Below are 23226 nucleotides of genomic sequence, written 5' to 3'. Positions count from 1 at the left end.
TGGTTCAACTTTTACCCCAAAACCGATCTGATCCGAACCGCGTACACCCCTAGTATAAGGGCAGACAGGCCAGAGTACTTGCTTTCAGCCTTTCAGTAATAATGAAAATATGATTTGTAGCTGTGAATTAGGATACTCACTGTCATTAAAATGTGAAGTAGAATATTACTACTATATTGGAGAACTGTACCTTTCACCAAACTACTAGTAAAGCATACATAGATAAGGGGAACAGTTTACTACTATAGGATGCTTTTGGTTTCTGATAAATGTGAACTAACAGTACTTTCATTGGTTAAATGTCTCTTCTGCTTTTATTCTGACTTCACACTCAACATCCTCCACTCTCTCTCTCTCTCTCTCGTATCTATGATCTTATCTCTATATCTTTCCATTTCCTTTCTTCACTAAATTTAGTAAGATTTATAATACTTGCACAGTCTTGTCTTCTGATAATCATATGCTCATCAAGAATCACTTGAAGCATACAACGCTGAACCAACAAGTTCTAGATACCAAGTATGTATCTATCTCTTTGTGGCCTTTTATAAGAACTATTTTAGATGTTTCTTGATTGTTTATATAATAACTATTGTTGATTTCTAGTGCACTAAATTACTTTATGTTGGTGGGTGTTATTATGTTTGCTTGGAGTTACTCAAGATTTTAATCCTTGTAGGATTTAATGTATTCATATTCTTTTGCATCTTAGGTTGTTTCAAGTTAAAATTTGTAATAATTTTAGTTGTTATGGTTCTTAAATTTGGTGTTTTCAAGTTCTGCAAGTCACTGTTAGTGTAACCTGACAACCTGTATACAGATTGTATTCAATTTTTTGACAGAGAAAATTCGTGTAAGATGAAAAGTCTAGTGTGTTTGACTGGATTTTGGTTGTGCTGAAGAAACGCAACTAAATTTTCAGGATACATAGAATCCTTAGTTGGGCTAGGCTCAAACTCCTTATGTATTAGGGTCCTTACCATTTAAAAACAAACGAGCTTGATCTCCCTGTACGAGGATTTTCGAAAGGTTGAAAGAAAATGAAAAGAGGTTGTGGTGGAATCAAAGGTCTGGACGATTTTCTCTACATGTTTATCAATGTTCTTGATATCTATTACTAATACATAACTGATTAACCTGAACTTTTGATCAAAATGTCTTGGCTAAACATTTATAAAAGTGTCTTATGCAATGTTTTGCTTCTACCCTCGTATTTAGTCAATCTTGTATGCCTACAAACAATCGCAACTACATAAAATTGGGATCGAACCTTTAAATGGCTGGAATCCTTTTCATCAAGACTAATTGCCTGCCTACTAATAAACAACTTGGTGGACAGCAGTGAGTAGTGATGCTTGTTAACTAAATATGGAGTTTCACTTAACCTGTCATTTATTCCCCAGGATATTATTGTCGGCACATATATGTATGTGCTGATACCTATAACTCTATAAGCAATGTCCCATGAATTTGATTATTTGATTTCCTTCTCTCTCTGCTCTGGCTTGATTATTAATATTTATGTTAATATGCATATGTTGCGTATACACTATACACAGTTCTAGTTCTTAGATGACGTTTGTTTTATGAATGTACTGGTAATAAGTTTATCAAATTATAGCTCAGATAGAGAAGTATAGTAACAGTGACATTTACGCTTTAAAATTGTGCAAATTGCATGGTGAAGGTGTCTTAATATCGGAACCTTTATTGTTGTTCAAGTAAGTTATGTATTTAATTTGAGAAGGTATCAAGCTTCCCATGTCTAATAACAATTCTGTTTGTATAGGTCCGGGCAAAATTTTGTCTGACCACTAGTCCAATGCCACCAGTTTGATTAATCATCTTTGTGGTTTTCTAGCGTGGAATAGATTCGAACCATCTGATACCTCTCTGGCCATGATGCAGCCACCAACTAAGACATTCGAATCTGAAGATGAATCTGAAGTCAGCAGCCAAGTAGCTTCAAATGTATCCATCCAAGATAAATCCCCTGGATCCAATCACAGCACCACAACTTCGTCCAGCCTCACAAATCCCATTCAGCTCCAAACTGATCCAAAATTCAATACTCTTGAACTAACTCTTGGCTTCACCTCTTCTAATTTGGAGGAAGCAACAAAGGATACACTTATGCATGATCATATCACCGAGGAGAATGCTCCTCATATGCCACCAGGAACAATGCCTAGAGTTTTTTCTTGCAATTATTGTAGGCGGAAATTTTACAGTTCACAGGCTCTAGGAGGACATCAAAATGCACACAAAAGAGAAAGGACAATAGCAAAGAGGGCAATGCGGATGGGAATGATATCAGATAGGTATGCAAGCTTGGCGTCTCTTCCACTACATGGTTCTGCATTTAGGTCTTTAGGAATTGAAGCTCATGCCTCCATGCATCACGGAGCTGGACCACAGGTTAGGCCTCCTTTTCATGTGGCCAGGGGTGGAGCAAAATTTGACCAAGGATTCTGCGGATTGCCAATGTTTGTGGAGGAAGATGAAGCTGAAATGTTTTGGCCTGGTAGCTTTCGACAAGTTGAACAGAGAAGCATCGCTAATGTGTCGTCTGGTTTTGAGTTGGGACAGTCTTCCAACTTTGTGGCCGTGGCTCCACAGCGCCCTCCTTCTCAACCAGAATCCTCTCAACCTGATCTTACTTTAAAACTTTAAATCATCATCACCATCTTGAGTTTTTTTTCCTGTAATTCTTCAGTTACATTTCTCTAGACCCTATATTCTGTGTACAGTAACTCGTAGAAAAAGTTTGGAGATGAGTGTAAACTTTAGAATTTCACTTTTGATCTGATTTTGGTTATAATTTGTACTATTTCGGTGTTGTAAAAGATGTGAGAATGCTTTATTTCATTATATGTTTCTACTGATTTCAGCACTATAGTTGCACTTGAGATAATGTGCTTAATCTCTTGGTAAAACAACAGGTGAAATCCAATCAGAAAGAACAGAGAAGTTTGATGAATGTACTTGCAATTTCTTTTTAGGTGTTTAGATTATGCTAATTTGATTCAAACCAGTCTCTCTTGAACTTTGATCCCAGATCAAAAAAGTTCTAATACCGTATTAAGTTATCATTTCTCTCGAATCTAAGCCTTCGTATGTTTAGAATTATACTAGTGGTAATTTTATTTTCTTTTATTAAATTGTAACGTTGGGAGTTCTTGGTTTTAGAAGTTGGCTTTTGCCGCAGAAGTGCCGAAGGACCAGCAATTTATTTTTGTTGGCCAGTGGAAGTATTTTATTTGCTCTATTTGGCATCACTTTCATGACTTGCTTTCACCATTCTTAGAATATCGATTATCTTTTGTCCATTTCATTTTTGTGAAACAAATCAAATTAGGCAGGATCGGAGAAGATCTATTTATCTTAGATTTGAGAATCTAAGCCTGCAATATTTCACATTTTATATTAACTTGAGGTTGACAGACTACTTGTATAGTTGTATTTCGTTTTCTTTTGTCATAAATCATTTGTTAATGACAGGTCTCAATTTATTTATTACTAGATTTAAAGTGAGACTTATTTCTGAAACACCTTTTTGGGAGGGGTCTCGGCTCACTTCGGTGCCTGGGTAATACTATCTATGTCCCGTTCCCCGACTTTAAACTTATCCTCGTCCCCGGCCTATTTATAGTTGGATATATATCATTTCCCGTCTCCGGCCCAAATAGGAAATGAAGATCCTGAGGATAATCGAAAATATTTTATTGAAATCAAAATTACAAATGAATAACTTTTTAAATGCAATATGTAGAAAAAAGTAGCAAAAATTAAATATTATACTGCAATTTATATTTATTTTGTCTTTTGATTACATGAATTTTTTATGAAAAATTAAAGTACATTTGTAGTATTTCACTCAGACTTTATAATTTGGAATAAATAATATTTAAAAAACATAGAAAATGAAAATTATCTACTAATACTTCATATTTTTCTAACATAAATAAGAATATATATAAAGATATTGGAGAGCGGGAAAAGTCGGACCGGGGACTGGAATCGGGTCGGATAAACATAAAAAAAGGTTTGCGGCTCACTTCCCGATATTTTTCTGAAATCGTTCTTGTTTTCCAACCTGTTTCCGAAAAAATCTCCAAATTCCCACCATTTTCAATGCGGGAATCAGGACAGGATCGGATCGGATCGGGATCGGGCGGGGCGGAGTCAATAGTCAATACCCATACTATGCATCATTTCTGCAGTGATTCTAGTTTTTATTTCTGAAACACATGCAGCATTGAATCTATTTTTTGAATAGGCTCTTCAAAAATCAAAACTACTTCGGTAAAGTTTATTATAATTTATAAGGCAGGCTCATTAGCACTGGGCTTTGCCAACTTAATATTAATTAGCGGAAAGTGGGCTCATGAGCACTGGGCTTTGTCTTACTTCGCTTTTTTAAAAATATTTTGTTTTTATAAAAAAATATATTTATGGCGATCAAAAATTCTAAATCACTGGATTTTAATGACTGACAAAGAGATGTCATAGACACTTGATACATTATTATCTATGTTTTCAATTTCAACTTTCATAATAATAATTGTGAGGATTGTTCTGAAATTGAGGGTCTTGATCAAACAACAAGTTGTTAGTAATAGAAAGAAGAAGTGATCTGTGGAAAGTGGAAACAGAATGCCAAGCTGCCTACCACTGTATAACTGCAACAAGAGCATCTTCAACGTAATCCATTAGCTAGAAATGTGTCAAACATTTTGACAAAAAAAAAATGTGTCAAATATACCATAAATATATATTAAAAATATTATGTAAAAATTATCTGCTCCAATAGTACATTTTCTTTAGCTAAAAATTTAGTTAACTTCTCTATATTAGCAATATTTGTCGAACATCTAACAACATATAGTTAAATTACACATAATATGTTATTATATTCAAATAATATATTCTATTTACAACAATCTCAAATAAAAACAACATACTATTTTAAAAATATAGCCAATTATTATAGTTAACTCCATCGGAGTAAATAACCTTGCAGATCCGATAAATTTTTAGATAATCTCTATTTTAATTTTATTTAGATAATCTCTATTTTAATTTTATTTTAGCTAGCAATTTTAGTAGTGCCGTTAAAGATGTTCAGATGTCCCTTTTTCATTTGTTACAAGTATATAAAATATCCATGTAATGACAAAAATATCCCTATAATGACAGCAGAAGCAGCAGCAGCAATAATAATAATAATAATAATAATAATAATAATAATAATAATAATAATAATAATAATAATAATAATAATAATAATAATAATAATAATAATAAAGAGGAAGAAGAGAATCTAAGTTGGGACTTGGGACAAGGCATATACATACACCCAGTATCCATCATCCATGCACATTAACAGAAAATTGAAAACGAGATTGCACCAGAACAGGAGTACTAGTCATTGTTGTTGCGTGTGCGAGTCAGCGAGTTGAGCTGTAATTCCGCAGAGAGCCGCCCCACTCGAAATCCTTTGAGTAGATTCAACTAGGTTTATTGCTTGCTCGACTCGACTTATGAAATTAAATAAATCGAGTTTAGTTAGAAATTTAGACTCGATTAAATATAAAATTAAAAGAGCCGGATCACCCGATTCTTTAAAACCTACTTGTTTAACAAAACGAGATGACTCGACTAATAAAATTACACGAGTCAAATTCAGGCAGAAGTTTAGACTCGATTAGTTAAACTTCTCGGCTCGAATTACGCCCAAATTAAAACGTAATAAGTTCGACCCGAATTACATCCTTCCCATAAGAGAGTTATTAAGAGAGTTATTGTATCATTTGTATGTGTTAGCGAGCAACTGGAGAGTATTTTTTTCCCTTAAAACGAGCATTTGTATATATATTTTCAGGGATCCTTTGATTCAGTAAGTGGTATGAGGTTCAAATCAGGTTTTGGATTAAACTCATATTGTTATGTCACACACACACTGTAGAGGGGGTGAATACAGTGTATAGTACAATCAAATCGAACTTTAATAACTCAAGTAACAGAAAACAAACTTTATTGAAACAATAAACTCTGTTACAGTATGGAACTGTTACCTCTCAGTGATGAACAAATATCACGAGAGCTGCTAGGGTTACAATGAATAATCTTCTCGAATATGATAACACTTATAGTGTAAACCTTATGTCTGTGTTTATATACTACACAGTTACAAGATAATCGCTAATTGATATGGAATATAATTCTGCTTCCTAAAATATATCAATCAGATATCTTTTCTTCCAAGTATTCTATTCTCCATAGAATTCCTTCTTCATGCATATTTCTTCTTATGTTTGTCTCGATCTTCTTTCCTTTAATCAGCTGATGTCTTTATCTGAACGTCCTTCAGTACGTAAGTTCTGATATCCATCTTCTGATGATTATGTCCTGATAATATAAGTACTGATATCCTTAAGTCCTGACTTCTAGTAAGTACTGATTTATCCTGTTTAAGTAAGATCTGAAAACTAAACATAAATCACATTAGCCATGACATTATCAAATATATCTAACAATCACCCCCAACTTGTAAATTAACATAATATACAAGTTTAACAGATATTTGATGATGTCAAAAATATTAAGTACAAATGCATGAGAATTAGACTAGATAACTACAACTTACAGTCCTTAAAGCTTTACCAGTCTTTAACTTCTGATAACAACTTCAGTCTGTATTCATATCAGAATTTAAGCAGTTGTAGATCTTGACTTGGCTTCATCTTCTGATCTCTCTGATGTCAGGAGTTGTTCTGAGATAGTTCTTCAACAAACATCTCTCAGAATAACTGAGTTCATCAATCATCCTCCTTTTAGCATCTTTAAGTTCTGCAGTATCTTCACCAATTTGAAAGATTGCAGCCCTGAGATCATTAATTCTAGCTTTTCTTATATCCTGATCCAGTCTGATCAAATATGTCTTATCAGACTAAAGATTGAATTTCACAGCCCTGTAACCCAGAAAGGTAGTTATAATCTTGGCAGTGTTGGGCTTCATTTCAACTATATCACCCTTGTGATCTCTGTACTTTGGAAGATATGTGCTGTCCACTTAACAGAATAAAGCCTTTTCTGTCTCTGAATCTGATTTTTCAAATAGTTTCCAGCACTTTCTGTTATTTTGTCATTCACTTGAAGTAAGAATAATACATGCTCCAGTTCTTCAAAATACTTCAATGGAATGACATTTTTTCTTATATGATAAACCCTACCATATGTCATGAAGTACAACAAGATGTGTTCTTTCAAGTAGGTATGGTAAACCATTTGTACAGATTCCAGTTGATTCAATCTCTTAGGAGTTTCTCCAATACCTGGTTCACTCAAGGATGTTGGATCATTGGTAGTGTTCTGTATTCTTCTTTCATCAACACTTCCCAATCCAGTTTTATCTCTTGCTTCCTTTCCAGTAACCACTCTTGCTTTAAAACCACTTGCAGCAGTCTTCAAAGGTTGAGTCTGTTTGGCCTTAGTGAATCCTGGTAGGAGTGTCTTTGATTTATCTTCTGATATCAAGTTAACTTGAGCTATGTCAGAGGTTACTTGCTTCTATGAAATATCAGAACTTACTATCTCTTGACTCTGAACAACTTGAGTCATATCAGAGGTTGTCTTAAAGACTTTTCTTGAAGTCAGAGCAAGATCATCATCTTCATCAGTAATTTCTTCATTCACAGGAGGCACATAAACCTTGATAGGTTCACCAACTTTTTCTTTGCCATTGGACCTTGGATCTATCTGCAGTTGTGATTTAGCCATGATTGCTTCAGGATTTGTCCTTTCTTTTATTACAATGCCTTTGAGTTTTGGAAGTATCTTTTTACCAGAAGCTTCAGATTTAGATTTGACTTTTCCTGATTTAAGTCTGGCTTCTTCTTCCATTAAACTCTCCAAGTCCATTCCTGGATTTTCTTGAAGAAATAACTGTTTTGACATTTCTTCATCAAGATCTAAAAGTTCATCAGAACTTATCCTTTTACCAGTAGCAGAACTAATTCTTTTTCCAGCATCAGAACTTGTCCTGTGACTTGTGATTTCAGCTTTTTTTGATGAGAAACCTCTACCTTGACTATGACCTCTACCCATTCCAGAGTTTCCATGGTCATCTTTTTTATCATCCTTCCCCTTCAGTGTCTTATCAGTTTTGCATTTGGACTTAATTACTTTCTCCCCTTTTTTGGCATCAGCAGGTAAGAGAAGAGAGACAAGCAATTCCACTGAGGATTGGATTTCATTAAGTTGAGATTGCTGAGAGCTTGATTTTTCAGAATATCATCAATCTGAGCTTGTTGTTTCTCTTGAGTCTTCTCAATATAAGCAACTCTGTCAAAGGTAGGTTGGAAGAATTTTTTCTTGTCAATCTTCTGAACTTGTTCTTGCTTCATTAATTCTTCCTGAATCTTATATAACTCTGCATGAGTAGTTGAATGGAGACCTTGTAGATGTTTAGTACTCAATGCAGTGACTCTAAGCTGTGTTTTGAAATTATCAGTGATTAATATCTCATCAGCTTTTGTCAAGTGCTCAGCAAGATTCTTTGCAGATGGAACACAGGAAAATGAGTTCCATTCCTTAGTCTACTCCTGTCCTGCAGGAGTTTCATTCCAAGGCACTGGTGCTTCTCTGATGACAAACTTCTTAACTAGTTCAGATTTAAGAACAGTTTATTGAGGGACATGTCCTGAAGGACCTGCTTCATCAGCATCTGCATATGGAGCAACATCACCAGTATCTCCAGCATTTGCAGTATCAGAACTTTCAGAATCAACATCTTCTGATAAAACAACAGTATGAGAAGCAATTGAGGCTTCAGCATCATCCTCTAATTGTTGATCTGGTTCCAAGTTCTGATCAACAGCCATATCCTAATGCTCACCTATATTCTGATCATCAGCATCTAGATGCAGAGAAGGTGTAGTAGATAGTTCTGGAGTTTGAGCAGCATCAGTAACAGGTGTTGTTGATGGATTAGTTGCTGTTGGAGCTTCTAAGTAAAGCACTTTAGGCACAACCAAGTTCTGGATATCAATTTCAGCACTTGTGCCTGGATCAACAGGAGATACAGTCTTGTGAATAGGAGACACATATGGTGTGTTAGCCATTTCAGTAGCTGCTTCATTAGTTGGAGTTAATGGAGAAGCAGGGGCTTGAGCAGATTCCTTTTCTTGTGAGATCAGAGATTCCTGATCTCCCTCCTTAGGTGCTGCTTCCTCATCATCTGAAACTGGCCTTTTTGCTCTCTGTTTCTTGTATCTCTTTGAAGATGGGGATTCCTTGGGAGGTTCAGCAGAAGTCATTCTTCAAAGCCTTTTGAGAAGCTTAGATCCCCCAATTCCAGAATCCTTCTGAGAAGGAACTTTCTCAGCTTCTTTGACAACAGGTTCTGATGTAGAAACCTGTTCCTCACTATCAGACTCATCTCTCAAAACAATCCTCCTTCTCTTCTGAGGTGTTTGAGGAACAGTCTTTATCCTCTTAGGCTTGGAAGATGAAGGCTTCACAGTAGGTGCTGAGGATGAGGGTTGAGCTGTCTGTGAAGTAGAGAGATATGATTTGAGATATGTTCTGAGGGATGGTTGAGTAGTATGAGTGGTATGTTCTGATGGTTGTTGTGGTATTTGGGAGGTGGTGGTGGGTGGACATCAGAATAAACAGATCTATAGGTTTCAGGATCAGCATTTACCCAGATCTGTTTTACAAACTGAGGAATCTGTAAAGGTCTAACCATCTTTTTCTTAGTGTCAGCATTTACCAGGTCATTAAAGGCTCGTTTTGCAATTTTGAAAGGTGGAGTTAAGGTACTGGCAGGTTGGGGTTCATCAGCACAACAGAAACTATATATAAGCTGACAGAATCTAGCAAAGTAAACTACATTCCTATCCTCTGTCATCCTATCCCCAATAAAACCTATCACAGCATTTGCAAAATCAAAATGAGTTTGGTTAATGATAGCATACCCGATGTGCTGACTCATTATAGGGATGACATCAAAGTTGGAACATTTATTCCCAAACGCTTTCGTGATGCAGTTGAAGAAGAAGCTCCATTCCTTTCTGATATGAGCCCGTTTCAACTGCCCAAGCTTAGCCAAACTCTGCTCATACCCCAAACTGGCCATAAGCTCTTGAAGAGCTGATTCCTCCGGGGTTGAAAAAATACATCCTTCTAGTAAATGTAGGGCCTTTCGAATTGTACCAGGAGTTACCACATATGTAGAATCATCCACTTTGAAAATAATACTGGGAGTACCATTTGCACCACCATTATCAAAGTGCCCAGTCCGCCAAAACGTCAGAATTTGTTGGCTCGAAAAGACTGAAGGCTGGGTCAATGCATACCCAATTTCACTGTGTGCAAGAAGATCTTGCACAAAATGCAACTCGGACGGAGCCTCAGCATTATCAAGAATTGCAGCATAGTTATTTGGAACAAATTTGGCTCCATCAATGATCAAATCATTAGGTGCCATGAGAATAATTGAGATTTAAGAGTGCCTGTTAGGTGTTTGATAAATTGTCTGTATGAAAACCAACGTCAGGAGATGAAAGAGAGTAGAAGCAAAGAAAGAGAGATAAAGTGTAAAAGTAAATAAAAGATTGTATAATCTTCTCTCTCTCTTACTTATACTTAAAAAAATATAACCGTTGGACACCTGTCAGACATGCAGTAATAATGAATAGTTAATGGGCATGGGAAAACAGTAATCATTACTTACTCACTTGCAGTTTTTCAAGGAAAAACCGTTCCACTTACCCAGTAATTCCATTAATCGAGGTAAATCAGTTTTAATTCAAAATTGAAACTGTTCCCACTTATTCAATTATGTTTCACTGCAACACCAATATTCTGAGAAGAAATTCAAGTATGAGAATGACCAAAATTAAATCAAGTAAATAAATACTGATATTGCAAGATCAGGACTTAATTTAAATCAAAATAGAAATGGTCATCAGAATATGAATATTTATCAGGATTTATCAATGCATTACAAAACATCTCAGAGACAAGAACTTGCAAAAAAATAGAAATTTCATTAATATATTAAGAGAATACATTCATGAAATTTAAATTACATCAGAACTTTACAAGATTGTCCTAAGCTACTAAACCTAACATCAACAACCTTTGTCCTAGCTCAAGAAGCAGGGCAAGGCTGACGATGAAGAAAAACAGGAAGAAGAAAATAAGTTATTTCTTCTTCCTACTCTCGACAAACAGAATAGCGAGTCTGATGATTCGCTCTTGCTGGCGGAGAGCTTCCAGCCTTTCCTCCTCCAATCGCTCCAGATGGCGATGGTAGTCCATGTAGAAGAACAGGAGGTGAGTGAGTACCTCCTGGGGAACTGAGTCCCATATCTCATCAGGAATGACAGTGACGTGCCATTCCTGCTGCCTGGCTTCACAGCTTAGCTCCATGTTTAAAGTCTCATAGTTTAAAAACATATTGTAGTTAACCATGATGTTGTGTATATGAGGGAAAAGAGAGTAAGTGTGTGAGGAAAGAATTGATGTATAGGATGATGTGAAGTGTTCGTTTATATAGGCAAGAGAATGCCAGGAGACGCAAAGAAATTTAATATTGACAGGTAGAATTAATTCTACCTCGTCTCCCTAGACTGGGAAGACGAAAAACATTCATTGGAAGTGTGAGTCAGGGTTTAATGCGCACAAGTAACAAGTAAAAAAATTACTGTGCATGTACATGTTTTACTAACCCTAATTAGATTGACTGTTAATATTCTACCCAAACATATTCTGATTTAAAATGAGACTGTTTTTAGATTTTATCCACAAATAAGTCAAGTAAATTATAAGAGTTTAATATCAGAACTTAGATTTATATCAGAACTTAACAGTTATCAGAACATGATTTTTTAACTCGAAAAATGAATGCCTATCTTTGTAAGTCCTCACACAAATTCTGATATAGATTTTTCAGAACTTAATCATCAGAATGTTCAATCAGAACTTGTCCTCAGAAATTATGCAATCTGACACATAAACTGTTCATCTAAAATAACATAGATCACCACAGTAATTTTCATCATTTATATGGAGTGTTTAGTGTGTGCATTAAGCTAAATATCAGACAAAGAGTAAAGTCTGATTCACTTCAGTACATCTTAGAAATAAGGCATAACTAAAACTTTACTAAAAACCTGTCATTATTCTGAAGCCTACTATTGAATGAGTTCATACTTGAGTCCACCTCAACTGTTTTGTGCTAATTTTGTGCATCTTTTTAAATTCCATTGTACAGTGGCTTCTCAGTTTAAGTGAGTCATGACTGCTTATCAGAATTTATGCTATTATCAGAGTATTTCTCCAGTAATCATAGAGTGTGAAAAGTCACCAAGAAAATATTTTACTTTTCTGATGCATATTTACTTAATACCAGCAATGCACTTGGGTCGTCCCTTCCACATTTTTACTCTAGATCTCAAAGGAGTACCTGATTTTAATCCTTGATACTTTTTCTTTTTCTTTTGATAAGTGAGGTTTATTAGCACTTAGTACATTCAACAGATTTACTAGCATCAGAACTTAACTGATGAGAAGCAGTATTCTAGTTTGTGACTTAGTAATAAGATAGACAAAGTAAACTCAACTAAGCTCAATATCAGAATTCGCTTGTGTCAATAGATTTTCCACATAAATAATTACTTCTGATATGGGTTCTTTAGTATATTGAAGATTACTAGGTCAGCATCTAGCACAGGTATCCTCATAGGATTGAATAGTTACACAAACAGACATATCACTGTCAGAGTTTAGAAGGTCACATCAGACATCATTCAGTACTTAAGCAATTTTCAATTAAGCACAAAATACACAAGAGAGTAATTTCTGTAAATACTGATCATAAAGTCTGATGCATCAGAACAAAACTAAGCAGATTTAGAAAAAGAACCTGAAACCATTCCAAGTTCATTTACCAATCTTGTAAAAGTAGCTTCACACAGTGGTTTTGTGAAGATATCTTCTAGTTGTTGATCTGTTGGAACAAAGTGCAATTCCACTGTACCTTCATCCACATGTTCCCTTATGAAGTGGTACCTGATGCTGATGTGCTTTGTCATGAGTGTTGAACTGGATTACCTGTCATAGCAATAGCACTTTGATTATCACAGTAAATAGGGATTTTGAAATATGTTAACCCATAATCCAGTAACTGATTCTTCATCCAAAGAATTTGTGCACAACAGCTTCCTGCAGCAATGTACTCTGCTTCTGCAGTTGATGTGGAAATTGACTTTTATTTCTTGCTAAACCAAGAAACCAATCTGCCTCCAAGAAATTGGCAGCTTCCACTTGTGCTTTTCCTGTCAATTTTGCAACCTGCAAAATCTGTATCTGAGTAACCTATTAGTTTAAAATCTGATTCTATGGGATACCACAATCCCAGATCAGTTGTTCCTTTAAGATACTTGAATATTCTTTTCACAGCTGTTAAGTGAGGTTCTCTTGGATCTGCTTGAAATCTTGCACAAAGATAGGTAGCATACATGATATCAGATCTACTAGCAGTTAGATAGAGTAGTGAGCCAATCATACCTCTGTAATCAGTAATATCTACTGATTTACCAGTATCCTTATCCAGTTTTGTTGCAGTGACCATGGGAGTGGATGTACTTGAACAATCTTGCATTCCAAATTTCTTCAGCAAGTTTCTGGTGTACTTAGTTTGACAAATAAAAGTGCCTTCTTCATTCTGCTTGACTTGAAGGCCCAGAAAATAGCTAAGTTCCCCCATCATACTCATCTGATACCTTGACTGCATCAGTTTGGCAAACTTCTTGCAAAGTCTGTCATTTGTAGAACCAAAAATGATATCATCAACATATATCTGGACCAGAAGTAAGTCCTTTCCATGGTTGAGGTAGAACAGTGTTTTGTCTATAGTTCCTCTGTTAAATCCACTTTCCAGAAGAAACTGAGCTAAAGTCTCATACCATGCTCTTGGAGCTTGCTTAAGTCCATAAAGTGCTTTATTAAGCCTGTAGACATAATCTGGATATTTTGAATCTACAAAGCCTGGAGGTTGTTCAACATATACTTCTTCCTCCAATTCTCCATTGAGAAAAACACTTTTTACATCCATTTGAAAGACAGTAAACTTTTTGTGAGCAGCATAAGCCAAAAATATCCTTATGGCTTCCAATCTAGCAACCGGTGCAAATGATTCATCATAATCAATTCCCTCCTGTTGAGAATATCCTTTTGCAACCAACCTTGCCTTATTCCTTGTAATTATGCCATCACTATCAGTTTTGTTTCTGAATACCCATTTTGTACCAACAACAGATCTGTTCTTTGGTCTTGGTACTAGGGTCCAGACTTTATTTCTTTCAAATTCATTTAACTCTTCCTGCATTGCTTGTACCCAATCGGCATCTTGAAGAGCTTCTTCCATTTTCTTTGGCTCAGTCTGAGAAAGAAAAGAATTGTAACGACATTCATTTGAAGTACATGTTCTAGTTCTGACACCTGCATCAGGATTTCCAATTATCAAATCAGGTGTATGTGATTTAGTCCACTTCCTTGCAGATGGAAGGTTTTCTCTAGAACTGGATGCTCCACCATGATCCATGCTGTCTTCATTTTCATTTTCTGATGCTCCCCTTGAAACTATGCTCTCTGAGTTGGATTCTTCAGAATTTAGATTTTCAGACCTATCAGAACTTGGCTTATCAGAACTTGACGAATCAGAACTTGAAGAGCCAGATGTATGTTCTGATGCTTCTTGAGATGTGGTAAGATCTTGAGTATGCTCCCCCTGCATAGGTGCATCTTCCTTTGACGTAGTCATCACAGTTTCAATAACATCAGAGTTTAATCCATCAGAGTTTGCAGTATCAGGACTTAGATTGTCAGGATTATCAGTATCAGAATTTGAGTCTTCATTTTCAAATCTCAGCTGATCATGATCAATAAAATCTTCAAGTCCAGTAATCTTCTTGTCATCAAAAGAGACATTGATAGATTCCATGACCACTCTTGTTCTCAAGTTATAGACTCTGAAGGCTTTTGTGGAAAGTGGATATCTAACAAAGATTCCTTCATCAGCTTTTAAATCAAATTTAGATAGCTGTTCAGGATGAGTCTTAAGAACAAAACACTTGCATCCAAATACATGAAGATACTTCAGATTTGGCTTCTTTTTCTTCACCATATCATATGGTATCTTTCCTTGCTTGTTAATGAGTGTTGCATTTTGAGTAAAACAAGCAGTCTGCACAGCTTCAGCCCAGAAATAGGTTGGAAGCTTTGCTCCATCAAGCATTGTACGTGCAGCTTCAATGAGAGTTCTATTCTTCCTTTCAACAACTCCATTTTGCTGTGGAGTTCCAGGAGCAGAAAATTCCTGCTTGATTCCATGATTTTTGCAGAACTCTTCCATTATCAAATTCTTGAACTCAGTACCATTATCACTCCTTATTATCTTTACTGAATCTTTGACCAATTTATCCAGTTGCCTGACATGATCAATCAAGATAGATGCAGTTTCACTTTTTGTGTGCAAGAAATACACCCATGTGTATCTGGTGAACTCATCCACTATGACCAAAGCATATTTCTTCTTTGCAATAGACATGACATTTACTGGACCAAATAGATCAACATGTAGTAGGTGATAAGGCTCAAGAATTGATGATTCAGTCTTGCTCTTGAATGGAGATTTCCTTTGTTTGGCCTTTTGACAAGAATCACAAAGGCCATCAGGAGCAAATACTGACTTTGGCAGTCCTCTCACAAGATCTTTCTTGACCAACTCATTTATATTGTTGAAATTTAAATGAGAGAGTTTCTTGTGTCAATTCCAGCTTTCTTCAATTGATGCTCTACTTATCAAACAGATTGCAGAGCCATCAGTACTTGTTGAAAGCTTAGCTTCATAAATGTTACCACGCCTGTATCCTTTCAGAACAACTTTGCCTTTAGATTTACTTACAACTTTACAGTGTTCTTCAAAGAAATCAACATGATAACCTCTGTCACAGATTTGACTTATACTCAGCAGATTGTGTTTAAGTCCTGAGACTAGAGCTACTTCTTTAATGATGACATTCCTACGATTGATATTGCCATATCCCAATATTTTTCCAATGTTGCCATCTCCATAAGAAACACTTGGGCCAGCTTTCTCCACAAAGTCTGATAGCAAGGCTTTATTTCCAGTCATATGTCCTGAACATCCACTGTCCAGAACTAGGATGTTTTTACTGTTGCCCTGCAATCACAAAGACCACTAATGATTAGTTTTAAGGACCCAGACTTGCTTGGATCCTTTGGCCTTATTAAGTTTGTTAACATTTGCAGCGGATTTAGCATCAGAGTTTATGTTAACATTTTTCTTATCAGAATTTACACTATCAGACTTTGAATCAGAACGTACACTAGAAGGAACAATGGAAACTTTCTTTAAAGAAGGTTTTATTTGATAATAATCATTGTACAAACTATGATATTCCTTACAAGTATAAATGGAATGCCATAAACTACCACAATGAAAATAAGGATTTTGTGGCTTATATCTAACAGACTGACTCTTAACTCCTGACTTTGAAGGTAAGGAGTTTATGTTCTTATTCTTCCTGCAAAAAGAAGCCAGATGGTTTGAACTTCCACAGTTATGACACATTTTCCTAGGAGCTTCAGGAACAGGCTTATAATCATTGCTTTTATTCACTCCTTCCTTTCCATTCCTATTTTTCCTAGGTGATTTTACCTTGTTTACGTTCTTAACATCTTTCAGCTTATGCTTAAGCTGCTGCTTAGTCATTAAGCCTATGTTTACTTCAGCTGTCTTTTTCTGTTTTAGTTTGTCAGAAGTTAATTCCTTTTTAACTTTTGATTTTTCATTATCAGACCTTACAGCTACAAACATAACAGGTTTTAACTTTGACTTTTGTTTAACAACTACAGGCTTAATACCTTCAGTTCCTTTATCATTCTTATCCTGTCCATAACCTAAGCCCTCTTTCCAGTTTTCACTACTTAACAAATTCTGAGTTGTTCTGCCAGAGTTAGTCCAAGTCCTGATAACCTCTCTTTCCTTTTCTAACTCAGTTTTTAGAGATTCATTCATTTTTAGCACTTCATCCCTAACATAAAAAGCATCATCTCTATCTTTCTGAGTTTGATGGAACATAACTAACTCATTTTCTAAGAAATCATTTCTTTTCTTAAAAGCAAGATTTTCAGAAGTTAATCTTTCACATGTTAAAGTTTGATCTCTATAACTAACAAACATGGTTTTATGATATCTTCTCAACTCATTTATATCATCAGTATAAAAGGCATAAGTAGTTTGAGGCACCTTTGATTCAGCAGCTTCAGAACTGCTTTCAACACTTGCCTTATCAGCATTTGCCATCAAGGCATAATTCTCCTCACTTTCAGAATCTGAGGTGTCTGTCCAGCTTTTCTTCTTTGTGACAAGAGCCTTGCCTTTGTCACTCTTCACTTTCTTGCAATCAGGAGATATGTGGCCTTTCTCACCACAGTTGTAGCATTTGACATTTGTATAATCTCCTCTGTCAGACTTTCCTCCTCTTCTCTCAGATTTTATGAAATTCTTCTTATCAGAACTTGTGCCTTTTCTGGAAAACTTCTTTCCCTTCCTGAACTTCCTGTATGCAATCTTTGTGATCCCTTTCACCATAAGAGCACACAGCTTCATCATCTCTTCATCAGCATTCGTCTCAGGCAGGCTTTCAGATTTTGAGTCATCATCACTTTCATAACTTGATGACTCGGTATCAGACTTTGTGAAGAGAGCTTTATCCTTGTATTTTCTCGAGGTAGCTGCCTTGGGGGATTCTTCTTTAGCCTTAAGAGCAACTGTCCTTGACTTTCCACCTTTCCTCTTGCTTCTTTGTTCCATCTCAAGTTCATGAGTCTTGAGCATTCCGGTAATTTCATCAAGAGTTATTTCATCAAGATTGTAGTTGTCTCTTATTGTTGTTGCTTTCAAATCCCAGCATTCAGGAAGAGCTAACAGGGATTTAAGGTTTGAATCTACAAGATCATACTCCTTATCAACCAGTGACAGATCATTCAAGAGTTTGACAAATCTATCATATAAATTAGTCAATGACTCATTAGCCTTTGAGTCAAAGTGTCCATACTCTTGAGTGAGTATTGTCTTCCTGTTCTTCTTAATCGTATCATTTCCCTGACACCTTGTTTCCAGGGCATCCCATATCTCCTTTGCAGTCTTGTAGTTTATTACCCTGTTTGACATTACATTATCAATGGCACTATGCAGTAAGTGTCATACCTTAGCATCCTTAGCAATTGATGCGATATCTTCAGCAGTGTAATCACTCTTCTCCTTTGGTACAGTCTTTGCTGCTTCACCTGCAACTGCAACCGCGAGCTTAGTTGGTTTGTGAGGCCCTTCCTTGATTCTATCAAGATATTCTGGATCTGTTGCTTCCAGAAAAATGGTCATATGGGATATTCAGATGGTCTCAATATGGGAACTCTGATGGTCTCATATCGGCTTTGAATTTGTGTCTTAGGAGGTTCTTCAGTTTTGGTGGGCTTAGTTAGAGTTTCTGTTTCAGACATGATTGTGTTTGGATCTTAAACTGTTTGTGCCTTAACAGATAGGCTCTGATACCACTTGTTAGGTCACACACACACTGTAGAGGGGGTGAATACAGTGTATAGTACAATCAAATCGAACTTTAATAACTCAAGTAACAGAAAACAAACTTTATTGAAACAATAAACTCTGTTACAGTATGAAACTGTTACCTCTCAGTGATGAACAAATATCACGAGAGCTGCTAGGGTTACAATGAATAATCTTCTCGAATATGATAACACTTATAGTGTAAACCCTATGTCTGTGTTTATATACTACACAGTTACAAGATAATCGCTAATTGATATGGAATATAATTCTGCTTCCTAAAATATATCAATCAGATATCTTTTCTTCCAAGTATTCTATTCTTCATAGAATTCCTTCTTCATGCATATATCTTCTTATGCTTGTCTCGATCTTCTTTCCTTTAATCAGCTGCTGTCCTTATCTGAACGTCCTTCAGTACTTAAGTTCTGATATCCATCTTCTCATGATTATGTCATGATAATATAAATACTGATATTCTTAATTCCTGACTTCTAGTAAGTACTGATTTATCATGTTTAAGTAAGATTTGAAAACTAAACATAAATCACATTAGCCATGACATTATCAAATATATCTAACACATATTGATTGACGTATCATTTTAATATCATGTGTACGGATGGCAGTTTTACTCGACCCGACGGATACCCGACCCGTTCCGATCCGATTGAGTCTACCCGAACCCGATTTTTTGGATCTGGATCTGGATCTTATATTTAGACCCAAAAAAGTTTGGATCTGGATCTGGATCTTAGGTGTTCCGAACCGAGACCCGACCCGAAACCCGATTTGGACCCGATAAAAACCCGATATATATATATATATATATATGAAGTATGTATAATAGATATATATGTTATATTGTATATTATTTATATATAATATACAATATATATGTATATATATTGAAATATTTTGAATTATTAAATATGTATATTAACATTTTACTTAATTTTATATATGTAATACATAATTTACATTCATGTTATCGATATTGTGTTTTTCTTAAATATTGCTCATTAAATAATCAAAACGAGTGATTGTAAACAATTAAATTAGGAATGTTTCACACGTTTATTGTGCTAAATAAAACATGTGAAGCCCTTTTACATTTCTAAATTTAAAAAAAATCAATATTCATATTTTTGATAGAAAGATAATTTTTTTTATTTAATTTTTTATTTTTTAAGTATCTGAATTAGATCCGAACCCGAAAAAATCCGACGGATCGGATCTGGATCTTCATTTTAGATATCCGGACCTGAATCCGAACTGAACCCGAATATAATGGATCGGATCTGGATCTTCAGAAACCCGATCCGATCCGACCCGACCCATTGTCATCCCTAAACATGTGTTTGATTGTGTGCTGAAATGAATACGCCTGATTTAAAATATTTTAAAGTTTTTAATATTAATTATTTTAAAACTATTAATTTTTATTAATAAAATAGAAATATTTTTATTAATTTATTTTTATATTAAATATTACAATTAATTGCTTAAATAGAAATGAGAATATTAGAAATTAATTTCATTCCTCATATCACTTCCTTATATCCATCTTTCTCTTAAAATATGAAAAACTCATTCCTAATAAGGAATTAATTTTAAAAAAATTTCTTTCAATCAAACACCAAATATAGAAAATTCATTCGTAAATTCAGAATCTCTCGAACTAAACAACCCATTAAAGGTTTGAGCGAAAATGGATATACGAGAGACTTGCCTTTGGTATTTACCCAAAAAAATGACTTGCCTTTGGTACCTGGACTTTATGAAAGTAAGGGTTCGTTTGTAATTTCTTAAAAAATCAACTTACGATTTTAAGTTTAAAAATGTTATATAATATAAGTGATATAAATATCATAACTTATAAGTTATTCAGGCGTTTGAATAATTTTACATATAAATTACTTATAATGTGTTTAAGTGTTTGGTAAATTATTACTTATAAATTATGATTATTTTAAAAAAAGTTACAATTTAATATAATAATTAAATACGAGAATAAAAAATTCAAAAAGACAAAATTTAAAACATAAATATTAAAATACAGATAACTAAAAATAAAAAGATAAAGTTATAACAAAATACAATACTTAAAGTTAAGTTATTTAATATCATCCCTTACTTACAAGTTACTTAGGGCTAATTCTAGGCAACTCATGAGTTAATTAGTGGTGAAATGAGTCTTAAGATACAACTAAAGCAAGAAAGTAGAGGATGCCCAACTTTCATCATTTTAACATATATGCTGTATATATGATCATTTTAAATTTTAGCCAAACAGTCTATGCGAAACACAAACGGGCTTTGGGTGAATAACGGTCATTCTCTCTGCAGTTATTAGATAATTTATTTTTTTATTAATATATAACTATATACGAGAGTAAAAAATTAAAAAAAATGATATCCAATTAATTATCCGAGTACTCATTCTGAGTACTCTCCAGGTACTCATTTTTCGGAATAAATTCTGTTAGATATGAAATGCATACAGAGGAGGTTGAACGTGTGTTTCTTGATTTTTAATTAAAAAATTTATGAATTATTTTCAATAAATCAAGTTTAGTGTTCAATGTTAACAAACTGCGCTGCAATATCTCGTTGAATAATAATTACTATCTTACGAAAAATATATAAAACTGAGCATAGTTTTCTGCACTCTCCTAAAAAACTCAACAATATCATAATATTATATGTCCAGAATCCAAATGTGTCAATAACAAAAAATGTACACTTATTGTGACGACTGGGAATTTCGCGACATGATTAAGTGAATAAAGTGTAATTTTGTGGTATAATTATAATTTATGTGATTTAATAAGGGATTAAATGATTTTATTGGTTAATTGTCCTTATTGTATATAAGTAACTGGGAACGTAGAATGACGCGTTTCAGTTTGATGAGTCAGCTTAGGTGATAAGCTGTGTTGTTGGGCCGTCAGGTAGAACGGAACCCGTCCTAAAAAGGGATTAAAGTGTTTAAATGAATTATGTGTTGTTACGTGAAATGAAAATATTTAAGTAAATATTATACTACCTCCATCCCTCTCATTTCTTTACAATTTTTTTCACATGCTCGACACGCATTTTAAGGCAACTATAAAGTATATTTCTGTAATTTATTTTTAAAATTTTCTTTTTTTTTTGTATAAAAGTTTAAACATTATATTTTTATTTAGAAGAAAAAAAATTAAAAAATTATTCAACTACATTTAATAAGAGCATTAAGTGCGTGTCGAGCCCCCGTCCCCCAATGTAAAGAATTGAGGGGGACGGGGGGAGTATTCTAGTGACGTGTCAGTTGGTATAAAGAATTGATTGTGAAGCGTAACCGAAACGCTTAGCGTCGGACCGTCAAACCGAACGTGACCCGATACGCGAAAAGGGGAATAATAATAAAAAGAAAAATTTTGTGATCAGATATGAGTTGTGATGTGTGAATATATGTGTTTGCTTGTCTGTATGAATGATTACGTGATCTGTTGATTTTTAAAATGATTTAAGGGATTTATTTGATTTAAAATGAGGTTTATTGAACCTTTATATATTTTTATAAAATTACCCGAATAAGGTCAACGCGTGAAATTTATTTTGTTATCTTCAAAATAGTTCTAGAGACTTTCTAAAAATGATAGACGGATTTATTTTGTGATCGGTGCATTTTAAAATGATTTTATGGAGTTAAAATGCTATTTTAAAAAATTATTTTAAAAATATGGATGAAAAGCTAATTTCGAGATTTACGTTCTAAAATTATTATTCGTATCAATTCCATCTTTTCTGAGAGAGATATTTACTAACTAAATTTGTTTTTGGAAAAGAATAAAGAATGATTTGGTAATGTAATTGCCTAATTACGAAACTACCTTTTCTTGGTAGTATATAAACCTCACCCACCCCCTTTCTTTCTTTTCCTCACCCTCTCTCTCTCTCTCTCTCTCTCTCTCTCTCTCTCCTGGGTCTTCTCTCTCAATCTCGGCATTCTCTCTCTCTCTCTCTCTCTCTCTCTCTCTCTCTCTCTCTTCAATCCTTCCCTTGTTCTTCATCATTTTTCGATTTTGAGACCATGGTTATGTGAGATTTTGCTTCATCTATCTAGATATATAGATGCATGTTGCTAACTCCAAGGATTTTGAAAAAAAAATCCAAAGTTGGATTTGGTGGTTTTAATTTGGTTCTTATGAAAACAAAAAGGGTTTTGATTTGTAAATGATTTAGAATGATGATATGTGCTTTCATGTGTGTATTTGTTGTGAAAATTGGTGGTTGAAGGTTGGAAACCCCCGAGTGGGGGCACCACCGTGAAGCCACCGCCACCGGTGACGAACTCCGGTGAACCGGTGGTGAGTGATGATATTAAAAACTGAGCTCTAGTATCTTTATATTAACTTTCTGAGTTTGCATGTGGTGTTTTACTTAGAACCAAATGGGTTTTTGATTTCGGAAGTTATTGAGTTGATTTTTTTGATTAAAATGATTGTGAATTATTGTTTTAGGATAATAGTGAGAAATTAGAATGGTTATTGGTTTAAAGAAATGAATTGATA

At 34.7% G+C, this 23226-nt stretch overlaps 1 protein-coding gene across 2 annotated transcripts; it reads left to right on the top strand.

Annotated features, from left to right (window-relative positions):
- Window positions 1-286: 286 nt before the first annotated feature.
- LOC141684608 (zinc finger protein 4-like) lies at window positions 287-2885 on the top strand. Of its 2 annotated transcripts, none has more exons than XM_074489663.1 (2): window positions 287-519; window positions 1862-2885. In XM_074489663.1, the coding sequence occupies exon 2, from the start codon at window positions 1900-1902 to the stop codon at window positions 2671-2673; it is 774 nt and encodes a 257-aa protein (XP_074345764.1). In that variant the 5' UTR covers window positions 287-519; window positions 1862-1899; the 3' UTR covers window positions 2674-2885. The 2 variants fall into 2 exon arrangements, with proteins under 2 accessions (XP_074345764.1, XP_074345763.1); XM_074489662.1 differs by having other exon boundaries at window positions 288-519; window positions 1790-2885.
- Window positions 2886-23226: the final 20341 nt, after the last annotated feature.

Source organism: Apium graveolens, chromosome 9 (assembly GCF_009905375.1).
Source record: "Apium graveolens cultivar Ventura chromosome 9, ASM990537v1, whole genome shotgun sequence".
Lineage (NCBI taxonomy): Eukaryota > Viridiplantae > Streptophyta > Magnoliopsida > Apiales > Apiaceae > Apium > Apium graveolens.
Note: the sequence above shows the minus strand (reverse complement) of the source record. Positions and strands in the feature narration are given on the sequence as shown.